Source organism: Aspergillus terreus, genomic scaffold (genome assembly GCF_000149615.1).
Source record: "Aspergillus terreus NIH2624 scaffold_15 genomic scaffold, whole genome shotgun sequence".
NCBI classification, from domain to species: Eukaryota; Fungi; Ascomycota; class Eurotiomycetes; order Eurotiales; family Aspergillaceae; genus Aspergillus; species Aspergillus terreus.
In genome coordinates this window covers 120,998-138,968 of record NT_165938.1, presented here as the reverse complement: position 1 = coordinate 138,968, position 17,971 = coordinate 120,998, and the positions used below count along the sequence as shown (strand labels likewise).

Below are 17,971 nucleotides of genomic sequence, written 5' to 3'. Positions count from 1 at the left end.
AGAGAGAGAGAGAGAGAGGAGAGGAGGGAAAAAGACAAGGAAAGGATGCTGGCGGTTTGCTGGGAAAAGGACGAACCACTGCGGGAGGAACCCTTCGGGGAGAGGCTCGTTGTCTTCGCTCCCCTTCAGCTCTCTTTGCGTTCGTTCGGAGCGGGTGGGAGGAATTAATGTGGCGGAAGAGTAGTACCCTATTCTTTCTGGTAGAGATCGGGTTTTGAAGGAGCGAAGATGGGGGTGGAAAGGAAGGAGAAAAGAAGGAAGAAAGAAGAGGGTGTGGATTGTGGTTGTGGTTGTGGTTGTGGATTGTGGATTCCAAAGGGGCGGAAAGGAAAGAAAGGGAGTGGAGGTGGCCGTTTAGTCGATGGTCAGCGTAAAGAAAGCAGCAGCAGAGAGATAGGAGCAGAACGTGTATCGTCGGAGGTCACCCCTATCACTAGTAGTAACTGAGGTAGGGAAAGGAAGGAAAAGACAAGACAGCTCTTGATCATGGACGGAATACCTAGGTACCTCAGGTAGCTAATCGTGAACAGATGAGCTTTGTCTAGTCCGTGTAGAAGTCATCCATCCACTCCCATGCACTCATTCCCTTTACAGCTGCTCCGTCCGCCTGCCCTCTACCACCCTACATACCTCGTAGAGTATACTGTAGAATACAAAACAGTGATATAGTCTAGTTCATGATGTACAAGAATGAAGTGTTCCAAATTTTATAGCAGGACTTGGTCAACCTGATCTATCCATCTCATCTCCAAACCCTGCTGGAAGTCTAATTGATTAAGCGTTCAGTGACATTCACAACGGGGAAGCAAACCAGCATGAGGGATGTACTGTCCGATCTCTTTAGGCACAGGTACAAATACAGAAGAATACCAGTATCAATACACAGCAATAATACCACACACACCAGCAACCCTATGAGAGCGAATACATGTTCACCAGTGGGGAACAATCAGTTCTTTTTGACCTCTAGAACAATCACAATGCAGGAAATGTCTTGGAGGTTCCCAAACACCGCAAATTTTCGCGGCAACAGAATAATAATAGCAGCAAGTGGAGGAGCACTTCCTCGTTTTGACATCGGACTCGGCTGTGTCTCACCCCAGCTTATGCTTGAGAGTTGACCGCTTAGTTACTTTGGACGTTGACAGAAAAAAGAGGGTGCGTGGTGTTAGTGCCGGTCTATGTTGGTGGTGTCGACTAGCCCCTTACTTCTACAATTGCCACAGCCCGAAAGTGCACAGCCACTTCAATCCCGACGGCTGGTTCCTCTATTGTACTTGTACTGGTAGGTAGACGACCTGCCTACTGTGGGACAGCTACTTGTGCAGTGTCTTTCCGCTACTGTCATTTTACGGACGTATTACCTGTATAGGACGCTTTCCATCCATGGGTGTCCGACATCGATCTGCTGGCAACCCTTTTTCCCTACCAAAAGCCGAACCCAATCAAAAATTCCTGTCGGTCCGGGATCATGGATCTTCTGGTTGTGTATGTTGATCCGTTTCATCTGTCCCCCGTAATGTTTAGCACACTGATGATCGCCTCCAGAACTAGTGGCGATCATACATCTGCCAGTCCCGGTGGCTCCAGCAGTCGCTCCGCCTAGAGTTGGTCCGGTCATTCCTGAGAACCACGCTATCACCACTTGGGAGGAACAAACGGAGAAATAGGAGACCCGAACAGTCGCAGCAGATCGAGTCTGAATGCGATTCCTCTCGGGTTTCTTGGAGTCATGTGGCAACTCCCGAGGCAAAAGAGGGATGAAAAAGAAAATTCAGATCTCGGTCAAACCGATCGATCTGGTCTGGACAACTCGAGAGGGACAGGGGACTTCTGGTTTAGGTAAGCCTCCTCGGGAGTCAACTAGTTAGTTAACTAACCAGGTAGTCATTCTCTGTCCCGCCGCAGCGGATTTCTTCTGAAATGCCTGCATATCCGGACATACCATACATACGCACGAGGGAAATGAAGTCCCTCGATGCAATCGAAGACTGGACAGGATCAGACGCAAGCAGATTATACAACATCATCCTTCGATAACACCATGCACTATCCAACTAATCGCTGGAACGGTTCGCCTAGATGAAAAAAATCGACTCCAGTGGCTTCTCTCTGACTGGTTCATCTCACGGGGGACCCAAGCAAAGGTTCGGCGGTTGACCTGGTTCCGTAGATACGTACGGAGTAGAATCAGCATCGACCGGTGGGGGACCAGGGGGAAAGTTCTTAGAAGAGGTAAAGTAAGGTATCTAAGCGGTACGTGTATTTGGTACTTGTATTCATACACAATACCATTACCTATTCCATCGTTCGTACCTCGGAGATCCTTTGGATTGAGAAGTACCCAAGGACATCCCCCGAGACATTATTAACCGATATCTCCCATTGAATGTCCGGACTCAACGGTCGTCAGTAGCTCCACTCGGTGAGAGGTGGCCCAACGAGGGATCCCTTCTCTGTCACCAACCGTCCACCATTCCGTTTCGAGATCGCCTACGCGAAATGGGAAGTCCTCCGTCGAGGACGAAAAGGCGGGTAAAGCGCATACTTCGGACGGGTCCAAATCCCTACCTACCAGGATCCGTCGGGGTTGGTCAAATCACCGCATTTGTTGGTGACCTGGATGACCGCACAGACAAGATCAGAATCCCATAGGGCACACCGCGATAACTAACTAACTACAGGGATGCTCATACTTAGTAAGCGTGTGGTTAGGGCAGATCGGCTGCATCTCCAGATCCCATCCAAAGACCCTACGGATCTGGAGATCGATCTCCTTACGTCGACCGCGAGAGTGGGTGTCCCTACCCCCCACGGATCTGTACGACTGTTGGTAAGGTCGGTAGCACCACAGCAAATGGACCCGTTTCTTCCCCATACACACCTCCATCTGCAAGTCTCCCAGTATCCTTCCCGCAGGCTGCAGAAGATCTTGTACTCTACTGGTGGGTGTTGACGATTCTTGCCACCCACAGGTGACCCGATGACCTGCGATGGTCGAATCCCCAAAATCGCGATCCGGGCTGGTATCTATCATGTTGCCAGTCCGTTGCTCTGATAAGTCTTTTCTTTCATCGTTCAGGATGCTTTGCACAAGATGGTGGCATTCTTTCCAGTCGGCTCGACAGACCGCCCTATGTGCGTAGACCGTGGTGGTGTATATATCCCCCGATATATATTCCGTAATCTCATCGTCTCCGCCTGGAATATTCAGACCTACCCTGAGATATATACTTTTCTTATGCATGAATCATGACTACACACCCCGGCTCATTGACACCGATGACCACTCTCCGAAGCCCTCCGCACCCTAGTCTGAGGATCATTGGATAGGATCATGAGAACAGACCGTCTGCATAGCGGGAGGGGCAACGGCGATACGCAGTGGGAAATGGTACTGGTGAAAGATACTTCTATGGGCCCCCACGACGCCCGAAAGCATCTGACGTGGTAATTTTCACTCTTCCTAAAATGTATATTCATGAGTCTATTCGGAGATGTCTGTCAACAAAGCAGTCTCGTCTCGTGATACGTAAATAAACATGGCGGGGTATAGTTACTGACAAGGGGAAAGTCACGGGATGGCGGGTTTGGTCTCTCCCCCCCACCGTACTGCCGGCGAAGAGTCACATTTCGGAAAGTGGGCTGGATTTGGTTGATATCTAACAATTTCCCCCCCTCCACATTGGAGTCTCCCAGCACCGCTCCTCTCAACTATCCTTCCCGCGCCGTTTCTCCCGCGGTCGACGTCTGCAGCCATGGCGTCCGACATGACGAAACCCATCCTGGACGCTCTGTCCGCGTCCGATGGCCCCATTCTCTCCAACGAAGCCTTCCCCTCCACCCCCTCATTAAATATTAAGAGTGCCCTTGACCGCCTCGGCTCGCGACAGATGGTCGAATATGACACCAAGGAGAAGGAGGTTGCCACCTTGACCAAGGAAGGCGAGGAAATCGCCGCCAATGGCAGCCACGAAGCGAAGGTGTTCGAGGCGGTCGTGGCCGCCATGGAGGGGCTCAAGATCGGCGATCTGCCTGGGATTGTCGGCAAGGAGAACGCCAAGGTCGGTCAAGGCAACGCCTTCAAGAAGGGCTGGATCAAGAAGGACGGCGCGGTCCTGCGGGCGAACACGGATTCCATCGTCGACGAGACCCGCGAGCAGCTGTTGACCGTACAGCGCACACGGACCCTCGGGGACCAGAAGGCCCTCCAGGACCTGAAACGGCGCAAGCTGATCGCCTTCCAGAAGGAGCTCACCTACACGATCCGTAAGGGCCCCAAGTACGCCCGCGAATTCGTCAAGGAGGAGACGGACCTGACGGCGGAGATGCTGGCTAGCGGGGCCTGGAAGACGGCCCAGCTGAAGCCCTACAACTTCAAGGCTAAGGGTGCCCCGACCCCGGCCGGCGCCTTCCACCCGCTCAACAAGGTGCGACAGGAGTTCCGCAACATCTTCTTTGAGATGGGCTTCGAGGAGATGCCCACCAACCGCTTCGTGGAGACGGGTTTCTGGAACTTCGACGCCCTCTTCGTGCCCCAGCAACATCCCGCCCGCGACCTGCAAGATACCTTCTACATTTCCGACCCGCCCAAGGCCGACCCTCCCCGCGAGGACCCGGAGAACGATCCGCACCGCGTGAAGATCATCCAGCCCTCCGGCGCCGCCGCCACCGCGAAGCCCCTCGACTACAAGAAGTACTGGGAGGATGTGCGTGAGGTGCACCAGAACGGCAAGTACGGCTCCATTGGGCTACCGGTACCCGTGGGACGCCGACGAGTCGCTGCGACTGGTGCTCCGTACCCACACGACGTCGGTGTCGACGTACGTCCTGCACAAGCTCGCGGCCAACCCGCGGCCGGCACGATACTTCAGTATCGACCGTGTCTTCCGTAACGAGGCGGTCGATGCTACCCATTTGGCCGAGTTCCACCAGATCGAGGGTGTCATTGCCGACTTTGGCCTCACCCTGGGCGGTCTGATCGGATTCATGGAGGTCTTCTTCGCGAAGATGGGCATCCACCAGCTGCGGTTCAAGCCCGCGTACAACCCTTACACCGAGCCCAGTATGGAGATCTTCGGCTACCACGAGGGCCTGGGCAAGTGGGTGGAGATCGGGAACAGTGGTATGTTCCGGCCGGAGATGCTGGAGCCGATGGGTCTGCCGAAGGGCATGCAGGTGTACGGATGGGGGTTGAGTTTGGAGAGACCGACCATGATCAAGTGAGTTTCTGACGACTATGCATGGCGATAATTGCTAACGAGTGCTCTAGGTACGGCGTGAGTAACATCCGAGAACTGCTCGGACACAAGGTCGACCTCAACTTCATCGAGACGAACCCGGCCGTGAGACTGGAGAAGGATTAGATGGAATGTCTGGGGGATATCAGGATGAATATAGAACTGTCGAAAAGAATTTACGATGTATTGCTTGACTGGTTACGATGGAGTAAAAATGTATCGAACATACAATTCTACACGATAAATATGTCCCACCCGTATCTGTGCCCCAGCGCACTTCTCTGCAGCAGTGGCTCTTCAGTAGGCGGTTGTGATATTCGGCTGGATGGATGAATGTCTACCTCCTCGCTCATGGAGCCACCGAACGAATACAGCGAATGCATCCAATCCGGCAGCGGGTGAGGAGGCCTTGATGTGCCGGTCGAAGAATCAGGTTTACAAGGACATCCGGGAACGATGTGCGAGAACAGTTGGATTGCAGGCCGAACGGCGCCTTATCGAAAGTAGAAAAGGTAAGACGGTATGAATTTTATTCATTCACATTTTTTTTATCTTAGAAAAATCATGTCTCCGATGCGAACCCTCGACCGGGGCCATCAATCATTCCTAGAACCCATATTAGCCAGATCCCCACGACGGCAGACACAGGAGATCTCACCATCAACCCAACAGCCCTCCGACAACCAAGCGGCAGGATTTACCGCTGGCGGCTGGCGGTCCACACGTTGCGGATGTAGCCGTCACGCTGGGTGAGACGGTTCAGGGAGTCATCGCTCTCGCCGCGGGCACGGATGAAGCCGCACAGAGCGTAGGTCTGGTTCTCGCCGGTGTAGCGGCCGTTCTCGTCAACCTTGCCGATGGAGATCTGGACGGAGGCGTGGTCGTTGGCCTTGATGATGCGGTTGGTGGCGCTGCACTTGCGGGGGACGTAGCTGGGATCCGTTAGAATCGATATCGTGTTGAATACGGGTGTTTGATGTCAAGCGGAGGGATATGGCCCAGCGAGAGAGCACAAGCCCAGCGATTCCAATGGCAGTGTGCAAGTTATTTTTTTCTTCTGTGTATCGAACTGATTCCGGATCGCTGGGCTGGCTTCGGTCGCAGACTCTCCCCCCTCCGATAACAAGACCCTGGAAATTCCACAGCAGGGGAAACATACAGATCGACAATCTCTCCCTTTTCGTTCTCCATTTTGGCGGTGTTTGAGTCTGGTTGACGACGACGAGTGGGAAAATCGGAGGGTGCGCTGGCGGGTTGAACGGAGCGGCGAGTGGAAAATGCGTGACTCTCGGTTGCGGCCGATGGTTGTGTGGGTCATGTGACCGCCGTCGTTTATCTGCTGACTCAGCCGATTAGATAAGGGCCTTCCACCTTCCACTTGGCTGGTTACAAGTTAGAAGGATACTCGATGCTGTCATTTCTAAGTGTTTATACATCTATAAACTGCTCTTCTCGCGATCCTCCTCTAGTATCTCCTTTCTCGTTCCCACGTCAACCCGGCGGACAGACCCCTTCTTAAACTCCACGAGCACGACCAGATCTGACTCGCCGCGGCGGTCGCTCCCCTTGAGCTCCGGCCCGGGATGGTCGAGCGCCAGCACTGACCGGCCGGTAGAGGTCATCTTGAGCACCTTGGGGGAGATGCACTTGGTGGTCCAGGGCGGGGAGCCGGAGTGGGCGAAGTCGGCGAGCGCAGCTTGCCGGCGCATGCGCTCCTCCATAGACGCAGACTCCCGGGGCTCGACGTCCAGGAAACGCGAGGCGAGATGGAGCAGCAAGAACTGCGGCGGGAACAGGATGATATCGCCGCGGTTGGACAGGCGCAGCCACTCGGCCGCGGGCAGGAAGCGCGCCTCGGCGATCTCGACGCCGCCGTCGCTGGTGGGGATCTGGATCTCCTCGGGCTCGCCAGCGGCGGGGATCTCGTCCAGCACGGGCTTCTCGGAGTCCTGCGGCTGCAGGAAGTAGAGGTACATTTGCGTTGTGTAGCGTTTAGGGACGTTGGTGGGTGTGATCCATCGCGAGAAGGGGATTAGGCGGTCTGCACCGGAGAGTTAGTAATGCGTAGACACTCAAGATCAAGGGGAGTCCCTGAGGCCGGAGGGAGGACGACCTGTGTCGGGTACGGCAGCCGGGTTGACTTGTTTCAGCCATTTGTCGAACGTGATCTTGCCCTGGTGGATGGCGCGACGGCCCTGTTCGCGCTCTCGTTCGGGGACGGCGAGGAGCTTGCCGGTGGACTGGTCGCGGGCGAGAAGGATGCCGCTTTCCTCGAAGAGCTCGCGCAGGGCGGCGTTCCGGTACCAGGGTGCATCTTCGTGGCGTTTCTGGTCCTCTGGGGGAGGACAGGGTCCGTCCTGGGCGTCCAGGTTTCCTCCGGGGAACACATGGGCGGACGCGAAGGAGGTGGATGTTTTGACGCGGTGAAGCAGGAGGATCTCATTCTTCGGCGAGACAAGGATGACACTTGCGACGTGTTAGTGGTAGTAACTTGGGCAATATCTCGAGAGCCGTATTGTAGGGAGGCTCGGCGCACCTGGAGCTCGGGCTGGGAATAGCCGGCTTCGGCTTGGGTTTGGCACTGGACGACGGCATGGTGGAGGACTGGGAGACAGAGGAGTAATGCTGGACCCTGACGGGTGATCGCGCAAAGCAGGAGATGCTAACCCGGGGTGCAGCCAGCGTACACTCCTTCTTATAGAGTCGATTGAACCCCGACGGCAGGGGACCTCGGGCTCGCAGCATTAACCGGGAAGCTGAGCGTGACACATGGGCTGCTGCAATCATGTCCGTTGGCGCGTTTCCTTCCGGCACATCGGTCGGGGCTTTTGGATCTGGGAGTTTTGAAAATGGAGCACTAGTCACGGAGGCGCATTGAGGGCGATGGCGGCGTCAACGGGGTGAGAATGTTGATGTTGGAGCTGAAGATACGGCAGAAGGTCCATACCAGAGGGTCCTTTTTGCCTAGGCTGTTCTGTACCCCGCGTCTGCCCGCGCCGACTTCCCCACATTTCTCAACTACCATAAAACGTCGCTATAAGCGAGTAAAGCAGACGGCCCCCTAAAGTTGCTTATAGTATTGCTATTCCCACTTGCTGCTCTACCTTCAGCCCCTTCAGCCCTGAACAACGCTTCGACTGAATGTAGCCTGAAGCCCGTCTAAAACTCACTGCTTGCTCATGTATTCTTCTTATTTAATCTGCCAGTTCGCTCTGTCCGCCACAATCCATTTCAATATAACACGGTATTATTTCTCCTAGAGACAGTTGTCTGCAGTGCAGCCCAACAGCATGTGTTAGACAGTTACGCAGTCACGGGATCCTTTTTCTAGGCCATCGTGAACCCCGCCGTCAGCCTCTCACTAATAAGATTTTTAGACATCTCTTTAAATGATCAGACTGGTCTAGCATTTACTCCTTAGTTTTCCCTTCTGCGGCTCCGCATATCCTATTATTATCTGTGATGGCCCAAGCTGATCCGTCCTACACTCCGATAGCATCGGAAAGCGTTAAATCTTGCGCAGCTCTAGCATGGTCAGAAGCGCGTCCTGTTGCGGAATCTCTACCCAAACCTATGCGTTCCACGTTTGCCCGGTTCTTCCCAACGGATGCTTGCGAGGCCCCCATTAGCGCCGCTATTTCAGAGCTTAAGGTGAGGAATTCACTCTGAAAATACGTTGGATTTATTACTAAAATTATCTCGATGAAGTCTCAATCGGAAAATGCAATCGCACCGCCCAATACCTCAGACTACAAGAGAGGAGGATTTGTTTTCTTCCCGGGAAAATCACGAGTAGGACGAACTTTTTCAATCATGATACCGTTGCACATTACTGGCAATACATACATTGATGGTTCGGTGCTGCAAAAAGATTGTTTCTACCATATCCGCCGTATATGTGAAATTGAAGTATCTGAAGGTGCGAAATTAGTGGCCCTGGTTATAGACTTTGATTGATATCAGTGAGCTTCATTGGAGGGAGGTGTGAGGCTTCAAGTTGTACATATTCGAGTTTTATCCCCAAGTACAGGGCCGTTTTATTTACTTGCCTAAGCCATCAAGGTTGTTGTATGTGGTTCTCCAACCAACTGGATGGTGCCCCATATTTTAGGCCCAGTAATCAGAATGTTTTCCACGTCGGATAAATACAGTAGATCTCTAATATAGAACCAGAGCTCGCGTAGGAGATCTTCCAATAACTTATATCTTAGACCCATGGCAGTACAGGTAAAAGCTAAGGAGGTGAATTAGATCTCAGAACCTAGGGAACGCGTCTTATATATCGCGTTAGCATACAGGAGAAACTCGCTACTAAGTAACCTTTTCCGCAATACTTGCTGTATCCTTATACTTCAGATAGAGTAGACAGATACTGCACCACTAAGCCTGCGTTATCTTCGCCAATCGAAAGACATCGCCATAGAGGCTAGTGTCACGCCACCAATCCTAAAATAGAGATTCTTAGGGCTACATTCTAGTAGTCTTCTATTAAGCAGCCTATATTAGGCCCCCCCCCCCCCCCCCCCCAGATAGGAAGCCGCTATATAAGCCCGTGATATCACGTGATGCCCCACAAGTTACAAAAACTATCTTCTTACTAACGGTTTTCCACAATCGAGCCGCGCCTACAACCGAGCCGCGCCCTTTCCACCAAAACTCCTATTTCCTAAGGCTTTTCAACCACCAACGCCATTAAATCTAACTAACTAAATACATGAAATTATAGCCATCTACTAGGGCAATTTCGAATTGTATGTCCGATTGTTCCACACCCACTACAGCGCTGCGGAGCTCGTCGACGAGGCGCTAGAGTAGATTCCGCAGGCTGCTCATTAAGCTGCGTATCAAGCTGCTGAACGCGATTTTCACCTTCCTGCACATTAAGAAGGCGGTCATTACCTATCTCAGCACGTCTTCTTGCTTTTTTTTGACGTTGTCGTCCATTTTCAGCGCGTATAGCCCTAATTTCTTGCTGCAAAAGAAGGGTAGTTTGCATCGCCATTTGCGCTGCTTTCTCCAGATGTTGAATATGCGCAATAGGACTGCTAGAAAGCTGCCGCTTTCTATTAAGGCTATTCTGCAGGCTTCGAACCTTTCGATTCAGCTGGCGAGTATTCTGCGGAGTCTGAAAAGCAGAGGAAACTGAGCCTTCAACTAGTGGTGGTGTAGGCGTACGCAGTTGAAAGGTAAGCTTGGAAAGAACATGCTCTGGATCAAGCGGCTTAAGCCCTGCTCCTCTAAAGCCGCTGCAGATATTGGCCGAAGTAAAGATTTGCTTGTGGGCGTCCGGATATAGCGATAGGAAGTCTTCTTTATCAATATGGTTGTTGCCAGCAGCCATAAGGTCTTCAAGGAGCTTTCCGTACGCCTCTTTAAGCGGGCCAAAAACGCCCACATCAAGCGGTTGAAGAAGATGTGAAGTATGGGCAGGCATGCAGAGACATATTATTGCATTCTGCTTGCAGAAATCATCGAATTCAGCAGTCAAATGACTACTATGGCCGTCAAGAATAAGCAAGCGCTTTGCACCAGTCATATAGCGCTTAGAAAGCGGTTCAAAGACATTTTTCAGCCAGAGAAGGCCTATTTCATCAGTCGTCCAGCCATTCTGACTAGTAGAAATCCACCAGTCGCGAGGCAGCTTAGGTTCTTGGAACCAGGCAGCCTGTTGAACGCTTGCCTTTAATATAATGACTGGCGGTAGATATACGCCTCTTGACCCGATTGTTTCGATGATTGTAACCCATTCACGATTGCCCTGAATAACTCTGCGCGGTCGCTCGCTTCGCTCTACTGCAGTAATCACTTTTGAAGTAGAGCAGACTCCCATTGCAAAGCCAGTTTCGTCGAAATTCCAGATATCGTCTTCATGTATGCCGTGTTCTTGAATAGTCGCTCGTACGGTCTCAAACCACGGGCCTATAACCTTTGGATCTTCCTGCTTTGCGCGCTGATAGGTAATACGCCTTGTATATCGCGTACGGAGCTGAGGATGGCGTTTAACAAAGTTATAAGGCCAGTTAGTTCCGATAGCTGCGGTAGGGTCTTGTAAACGACTGCGAAGTAAAACCTGGGCCATTCCACGTAGAAATTCGGGTCGAATTGGAAATCCTCGCGTATCTGCATCTAATAATCGCTTTAGAAGTAATTCCTCTTCGAATTCGGTCAGTTTATGACCATTGGCGCGTGTTTCCGACCGTGATTTAGCACCATGAAGCCGGTCGCGTACAGTGCTTTCGGGGACAGCAAAAAGGGCCACAGCGCGTTTAATTGATTTAACCTGGCCTTTCTGATAAGCTGAAATAGCCATCTGAATGCGCGATTCTTTAGAAAGATGCATATTAAATTGTGGTGATGAGAAAAGACGCGTTGAATTTAGGAAGTAGGAGTTTTGGTGGAAAGGGCGCGGCTCGGTTGTAGGCGCGGCTCGATTGTGGAAAACGTTATTTTCTATATATATTTTTTTAATAGATCAGGTGGCCTTATATAAGCTCAAATAACAACTTTGTATGAGAGAAGGCTTTTGTTAAGCAACTTGCTTGTACAGAGTAGATAGATAGGTATTAGGCATGTCGTATGGAAAATCAAATTGGGTGGGATTTGGTTGCTTATATTACATGTTTGCTTATAAAAGGTTGCCTATAGCGAGGTTTTACAGTATATTCAAGACAAGAGAACAGTCTTGGAAGATATTATATATTGTCTTGCGTCTGTTCCTTGAAGAGCTGCTGGAAATATCTGACTGGAGAACAGCCTATTACTGGACTTGTGTTATAGAACACTCCATGACCGTCTACCATCGGTCTATGTCCGATAGCCCCTTGTTATCCCGTTGTACGCCATTCTGTTACAGGGCCTGATAGCATCACACTTTGCAGCCATCATCCACTCTCAAGAAACCAACGCAGCAGGTCGCTTGAACAGATGGAATCGCCATCCTCTGTCATCCTTTGGTGCTCGGCTACTCCAGCGGTTATACAGAGTACCCCTCATCTAAGACCGGACATTAATCCAGAACCAGCAATCTTTTAGTAATGGGAACGATACCTCTGTCATGGGAGCTGCTATATTGGTCAACACCCCAGACATCTTGTTCTTGCTGCTGTAATCTGTCAAAACCTATGTGATGACCTTCGAGTCAAGATAGACTGTGTAGGAATCAATATCATCATGTTCCACGTCAGAGCTTCCCTTCTCGGCGCACGCCGTCTTCCTAAGATCCGTACAAACTCAAGAACCCGGTTCCACGCCATCACCTCGCACCAACGGCGCCATGTCAGACCGAGCCTGCGAGCCTTTGTATGATATGATCCATCGATGCTACGAGGAGAGAGAAAACCTCCGCTGATGCTAGACCATAGGTGCACACGGATAGCTTCCTGCCGGCGTACTCTGCAAACTACGTGGACGAAATGTATACAGCATGGCAGAACGACCCGGACTCGGTCCATCGCTCGTGGCAGGAATACTTCAGAAGCCTAGACGATGGCCATGCCATGTTAGATACTTCATTCCTTCATCATCCGCTGCAAGGTCTAGCTTTTGGACAAGCAGCAATATCTCCAATCCCGATGGTGACTGCGCATCCACTGCCAAAGAACAAAGACTACGCAAATCTTGAACGGATGGTCCGCGCATACCGCGAGCTTGGCCATATGAAAGCAAACACTAATCCGTTAGAACTTCCGCACCGACGGCCTCCACCGAAGGAACTAGATCCTAGCTTCCATGGCTTTACAGAAGCAGATCTAGACCGAGAATTCGAGCTCAGTCCCGAGATATTACCTCATTTCGCATCCGCACGACAGTCCATGACCCTGCGCGAGATCATTCAAACCTGCGAGAACATCTACTGCGGCTCCATCGGCGCCGAGTATCAACATGTGGTTACTAGCCAAGAGCGCGAATGGATCCAAGCACGCATCGAGACCCCAACACCGTACCAGTTCTCCACGGAGGAGAAGAAGCGCATCCTCGACCGCCTGGTGTGGGCCACCGCGTTCGAAAAGTTCATGACGGCCAAGTTCCCCAACGGCAAGCGGTTTGGACTCGAGGGCGTCGAGAGCCAGCTCCCAGCACTCAAAGCTGTGATCGACGCGTGCGCAGACAACCACGGCGTCCGCAACGTCATCTTCGCCTGCTGCCATCGCGGGAAGCTCAACGTGCTCAGCAACGTGGGCCGCAAGCCCAACGAGCTCATCTTCGGGGAGTTCGCCCCGGACGCGACATCGCGATACCCGATCCCCGGCGACGTCAAGTACCACATGGGGCTGAACCACGAGCGCGAAACCCCCGCCGGGAATAAGGTGAACATCTCGATCCTGCCCAACCCGTCGCATTTGGAGTCCCAGAACACGCTGGCGCAGGGCATGGCGCGCGCGCTGCAGCACCAGAGCGGCGGCGACACGGCGTCCACGCTGGTGCTGAACAGCCACACCGACGCGGCGTTCGCCGGACAGGGCGTCGTGTACGAAACGCTGGGGCTGGCCGGGCTCAAGTCGTACGGGACGGGGGGCACCATCCACCTGCTCATCAACAATCAGATTGGGTTCACGACGGACGCGGAGTCGGCGCGGACGTCGCCGTATGCCTCGGACATTGCGAAGAGCATCAATGCGCCGGTTTTCCACGTCAACGCCGATGATGTCGAGGCAGTGGTCTTCCTGTGTAAACTGGCTGCGGCCTACCGAGCCGAGTTCCGCAAGGACTGCTGGGTGGACGTGATCTGCTATCGGCGGCGCGGACACAACGAGATGGACCAGCCCGCGTTCACGCAGCCGCTGATGTATGAGCAGATCGCGAACAAGGTCCCACAGCTGGAGCTATATGTGGCCCAGCTCGTCAAGGAGGGGACTGTCACGCGCGAAGAGGCACAGCAGATGGAGCAGGACGTGTGGAAGAAGCTGACCGCCAGCTTCGAAAACAGCACCGGTCCACAAGCCCTGGAGAGGGAGTATCTCACCGAGCCATGGCGGCACCTGACATCGCCGGAGGAACTGGCTCGCAATGTGCTCCCCGCGCAGCCCACCGCAATCTCCAGAAGCGTCGTCGACACCGTCGCCCGGAAACTGGGGCTCCCCGATGAACCGTTCGCCGTGCACAAGAGCCTCCAGCGGATCCTGCAAAGGCGCCAGCAGAACCTGATCGAAGGCCGCGACATCGACTGGGCCACCGCCGAGGCGCTCGCGATGGGCAGTCTCTGCCTGGAAGGCCACCACGTGCGGGTGTCCGGCCAGGACGTCGAGCGCGGCACATTCTCGCAGCGCCACGCGGTGCTGCACGACCAGAAGACGGGGGCGACCTATACGCCGCTGGACGATCTGAGCGTGGACCAGGCGCGCTTCACGATCGGCAACTCGCCGCTGAGCGAGTATGGCGTCATGGGCTTCGACTACGGATATTCCTGCATGTACCCGGACGCGCTAGTGATGTGGGAAGCGCAGTTTGGCGACTTCGCCAACACCGCCCAATGCATCGTTGACCAGTTTATTGTGTCTGGCGAGAGCAAGTGGTTGCTGCGCTCGGGTTTGGTCCTGTCGCTGCCGCATGGGTTCGACGGCCAGGGGCCGGAGCACTCGTCCGCGCGAATGGAGCGCTTCTTGCAGCTGTGCAGTGAGGATGGACGCTTCTTCCCGTCCGAGGAGAAACTGCAGAGACAGCATCAGAATGCGAATATGCAGGTCGTCTATATGACGACCCCGGCGAACTTGTTCCACGTGCTGCGACGCCAACTGCACCGGTCGTACCGAAAGCGTGAGTTTTCATACCTTTCTCCTGGATGAGATGCTAAGGCTGGGCAGCGCTGGTCATGTTCTTTTCCAAATCCCTCCTGCGCCACCCGATGGCCAAGTCGAACATTGAAGACTTCACCGGTGATTCTAAATTCCAGCCGTTGATCGCGGATCCTGCGGTCTCAGACCCCTCGACGATCAGGAGAGTCATCTTTTGCACTGGCCAGGTGTATATGACTTTGGCGAACTGTCGCGAGCAGCATGGCATCACAGACACGGCCATTGTCCGCATTGAGCAGCTGCATCCGTTCCCGTGGACAGAGACCCGGGACAATCTACTGCAATATTCAAACGTTGAAGATGTGGTCTGGTGCCAGGAGGAATCCCTGAATGACGGAGCCTGGTCGTTTGCTCGAACACGCCTCGAGACGATATTCGATACGACATCACAGCACAAGGGCCGTCGCGTTCGGTTTGCAGGGCGGGCAGCAACGCCCAGTGTTGCAACTGGCTTTATGAAGGAACATCGTGCGCAGGAGGCGGCGTTGGTGAAGGAAGCCTTTCAACGGGGGTAGGATGCGGACAGGCAGGCCATATACAAAGGTCGGCGGTATTCGCATTATGGCATTGTTCGAGATCGTGCTGGTTGACAGCTCCCAACTCTAGACTATACTGGACTTAAAAGAGAAAAGCAACGGCATGTCTATGCCTTTAGCATTGATGTATTCCATTTATTTCAATAGGATGCACAAATGCTATGCAGAGAATTAGATGACCAAAAGAAGACGTCCTAACCACGAATTGAACTCCAAACCATCATGCCCAGACTTTTGATTTTTGTACCGGCCACATATCGTCCACCCAACAGATCATAGCAAGGCTCATATAAGCGTAAACAATAAAAGAAGCGGCATTTCAGCGTTGAATTTCAGCGTTTAAGCGTAGAGCTTCTTGTCGTAGCTGTGGAGACCGTGGACGTTACCCTCGGCCATGGCACTGGCGCTTCTCATCTCGAAGCGGATCACGCCCTTGTTCACGTTGTCGTGGAGCTCCTGCAGGTTCCTGCAACCAAGCTCCTGCAGAGAGTGCTGCACACCAGTGACAAGGTAGGGAATGAACTTGGTGACGGAGCCGCGGTCCAGGACGGAGCCGGCCACACCCTGGGCGACCAGGACACCAGACTTCTCGGAGAAGTACCGGGCGGTACCAGCGTTGCTGGCCTTGCTGTCCTTGGCGCCGGCAGCAGCCTTCTTGTCCTCCATGGCCGCAATACTGCCCATACCACGGTAGGCCTTGACGAGCTGACCCTCGCTGCTGACAAAGTACTCACCGGGAGACTCGGTGGTACCGGCCAGGAGACCACCCATCATGATGGTCGAGGCACCCATGGCCAGACCCTTGACGATGTGGCCGATGTTCTGGATACCACCATCAGCGATGCAAGGAACGCCAAAGCGGGAGGCGAAGGAAGTAACGCTGCGCACAGCCGCAGCCTGGGGACGACCAACGGCCATGACCTCCTGGGTGATACAGGCGCTGCCGCTGCCCATGCCAATTCTCAGGCCATCGACACCGGCGGCAATCAAAGATGCAGCCTGTTCACGGGTCACGACGTTACCACCAATTACGTCGATCTCGGGGTAGGTCTTCTTGGCGTATTTGATCATCTCGATCTGGTACATACTGTTACCCTGGCTGCTGTCCAGGATGACAATATCAAGACCAGCCTCAACCAGGAGCTTCAGTCTGGTCTTGTCCTCCTCACGGGTACCAATTGAAGCAGCGCAGATCAGCTGCTTGGACTGGGGAAGCTTGGAGGCCAGAGGGTAGTGAAGGTTCTTCATCAGATCGCTGCGGGAGAGGAGAGAGACAAGGTTGCCGTTCTCATCCACAATGGGCAGCTTGCCCTTCTTGGAAGAACGGAGGACTTCGTTGGCCTCGGCCAGGGTGGTGCCGGCCGGGGCGGTAACAAGGTCGGTGGTCATGATAGCAGTGACCGGGTCGTCGAGGTTGGGGTGGAACTGGATGTCCCGGGAGGTAACCATGCCGACGAGCTTCGAGCGGAGAGTGCCGTTTTCTGCAAGCGAACCAATATTAGCATATGGCTCTAACGCATGACGAAAAGTGAAAAATTTCGAAATGCATAGGAGGTCAGATGTAATCCGTTTCTCTACAATGCAACTCTCGTTGCTCCAGTGGAACGAAAGTTATAATGAAGAAAGATGAAAATCATCATGATGAAGGGCAATGGTACGAGGGACAGCAGAGATATGATCCAACTTACCAGTCACAGGGAAACCACCGAAACCCCACTTGGCCTTCAGGTCCTTGGCCTCACCGACGGTAGCCTTGGGAGAAAGCACGACGGGGTCCAGGATGAAGCCGTTCTCGTATCTCTTAACCTTCCGCACCATCTCGGCCTGCGCCTCGGGAGAGCAGTTGTGATGGATGACACCCAGACCACCGAGCAGAGCCATGTGGATGGCCATGTTGTGCTCGGTGACGGTGTCCATGGGAGAGGAAAGAAGAGGAGCCTTCAAAGAGACACGCTTGGTCACAGGGGTGTCCAGAGTGACCTCGGAGGCAGGGAAGCCTGTGTTCCTCTGGATGAGTGAAATGCCACCACGAACGAGGCAGACATGCTCGGCTTACCGATGTAACCGGGAAGAATGAGGAAATCATTGTAAGTCAAAGCACCGTGCTTGTCAGAATCAAGCAGGGTATCCACATCCAGACCATCCCGGGTGGTGTAGTCCTTCTCCAGGACCTCCAGGGCCTTGGTGTAGTCCTGGATCTCAGCGTGCATGGCACGGCCAAGGGAGTCACCGTTGGAAATCGGCATTGTGTCGAGAGAGAGTATTCTATCTGAGAAAGACAGAAGAGGAAAATAATCAACAGATCGACGATAGAAACGTTCTGTTGATGGAGAAAGTCTTCCTTTCCCAAAGAAAAGAAAGAAGAAGAAAAAGAGAAAAAAGTTCGACGAGAAAAAATTTGGCT

At 53.2% G+C, this 17,971-nt stretch overlaps 6 protein-coding genes across 6 annotated transcripts; 2 read left to right on the top strand and 4 right to left on the bottom strand.

Annotated features, from left to right (window-relative positions):
- Nucleotides 1–3,758: 3,758 nt before the first annotated feature.
- ATEG_09533 (phenylalanine--tRNA ligase subunit alpha) lies at nucleotides 3,759–5,366 on the top strand (the record flags this gene model as incomplete). The annotated part of the gene is made up of 3 exons (XM_001218154.1): nucleotides 3,759–4,823; nucleotides 4,900–5,222; nucleotides 5,273–5,366. The coding sequence occupies 3 exons, from the start codon at nucleotides 3,759–3,761 to the stop codon at nucleotides 5,364–5,366; spliced, it is 1,482 nt and encodes a 493-aa protein (XP_001218155.1).
- Nucleotides 5,367–5,937: 571 nt separating this feature from the next.
- rps21 (40S ribosomal protein eS21) lies at nucleotides 5,938–6,431 on the bottom strand (the record flags this gene model as incomplete). Its single annotated transcript, XM_001218153.1, has 2 exons — nucleotides 5,938–6,172; nucleotides 6,400–6,431. 2 exons carry the CDS (start codon nucleotides 6,429–6,431, stop codon nucleotides 5,938–5,940), a joined length of 267 nt encoding a protein of 88 aa, XP_001218154.1.
- Nucleotides 6,432–6,676: 245 nt separating this feature from the next.
- Nucleotides 6,677–7,835, bottom strand: ATEG_09531 (NUDIX hydrolase; the record flags this gene model as incomplete). The annotated part of the gene is made up of 3 exons (XM_001218152.1): nucleotides 6,677–7,281; nucleotides 7,354–7,706; nucleotides 7,777–7,835. The coding sequence occupies 3 exons, from the start codon at nucleotides 7,833–7,835 to the stop codon at nucleotides 6,677–6,679; spliced, it is 1,017 nt and encodes a 338-aa protein (XP_001218153.1).
- Nucleotides 7,836–10,285: 2,450 nt separating this feature from the next.
- On the bottom strand, nucleotides 10,286–11,580 carry ATEG_09530 (uncharacterized protein; the record flags this gene model as incomplete). The annotated part of the gene is made up of 2 exons (XM_001218151.1): nucleotides 10,286–10,303; nucleotides 10,333–11,580. 2 exons carry the CDS (start codon nucleotides 11,578–11,580, stop codon nucleotides 10,286–10,288), a joined length of 1,266 nt encoding a protein of 421 aa, XP_001218152.1.
- Nucleotides 11,581–12,410: 830 nt separating this feature from the next.
- ATEG_09529 (2-oxoglutarate dehydrogenase family protein) lies at nucleotides 12,411–15,546 on the top strand (the record flags this gene model as incomplete). The annotated part of the gene is made up of 3 exons (XM_001218150.1): nucleotides 12,411–12,539; nucleotides 12,602–14,993; nucleotides 15,041–15,546. The coding sequence occupies 3 exons, from the start codon at nucleotides 12,411–12,413 to the stop codon at nucleotides 15,544–15,546; spliced, it is 3,027 nt and encodes a 1,008-aa protein (XP_001218151.1).
- A 360-nt stretch (nucleotides 15,547–15,906) lies between these two features.
- ATEG_09528 (putative IMP dehydrogenase) lies at nucleotides 15,907–17,813 on the bottom strand (the record flags this gene model as incomplete). The annotated part of the gene is made up of 3 exons (XM_001218149.1): nucleotides 15,907–17,048; nucleotides 17,256–17,564; nucleotides 17,624–17,813. The coding sequence occupies 3 exons, from the start codon at nucleotides 17,811–17,813 to the stop codon at nucleotides 15,907–15,909; spliced, it is 1,641 nt and encodes a 546-aa protein (XP_001218150.1).
- Between the last annotated feature and the right edge of the window lie 158 nt (nucleotides 17,814–17,971).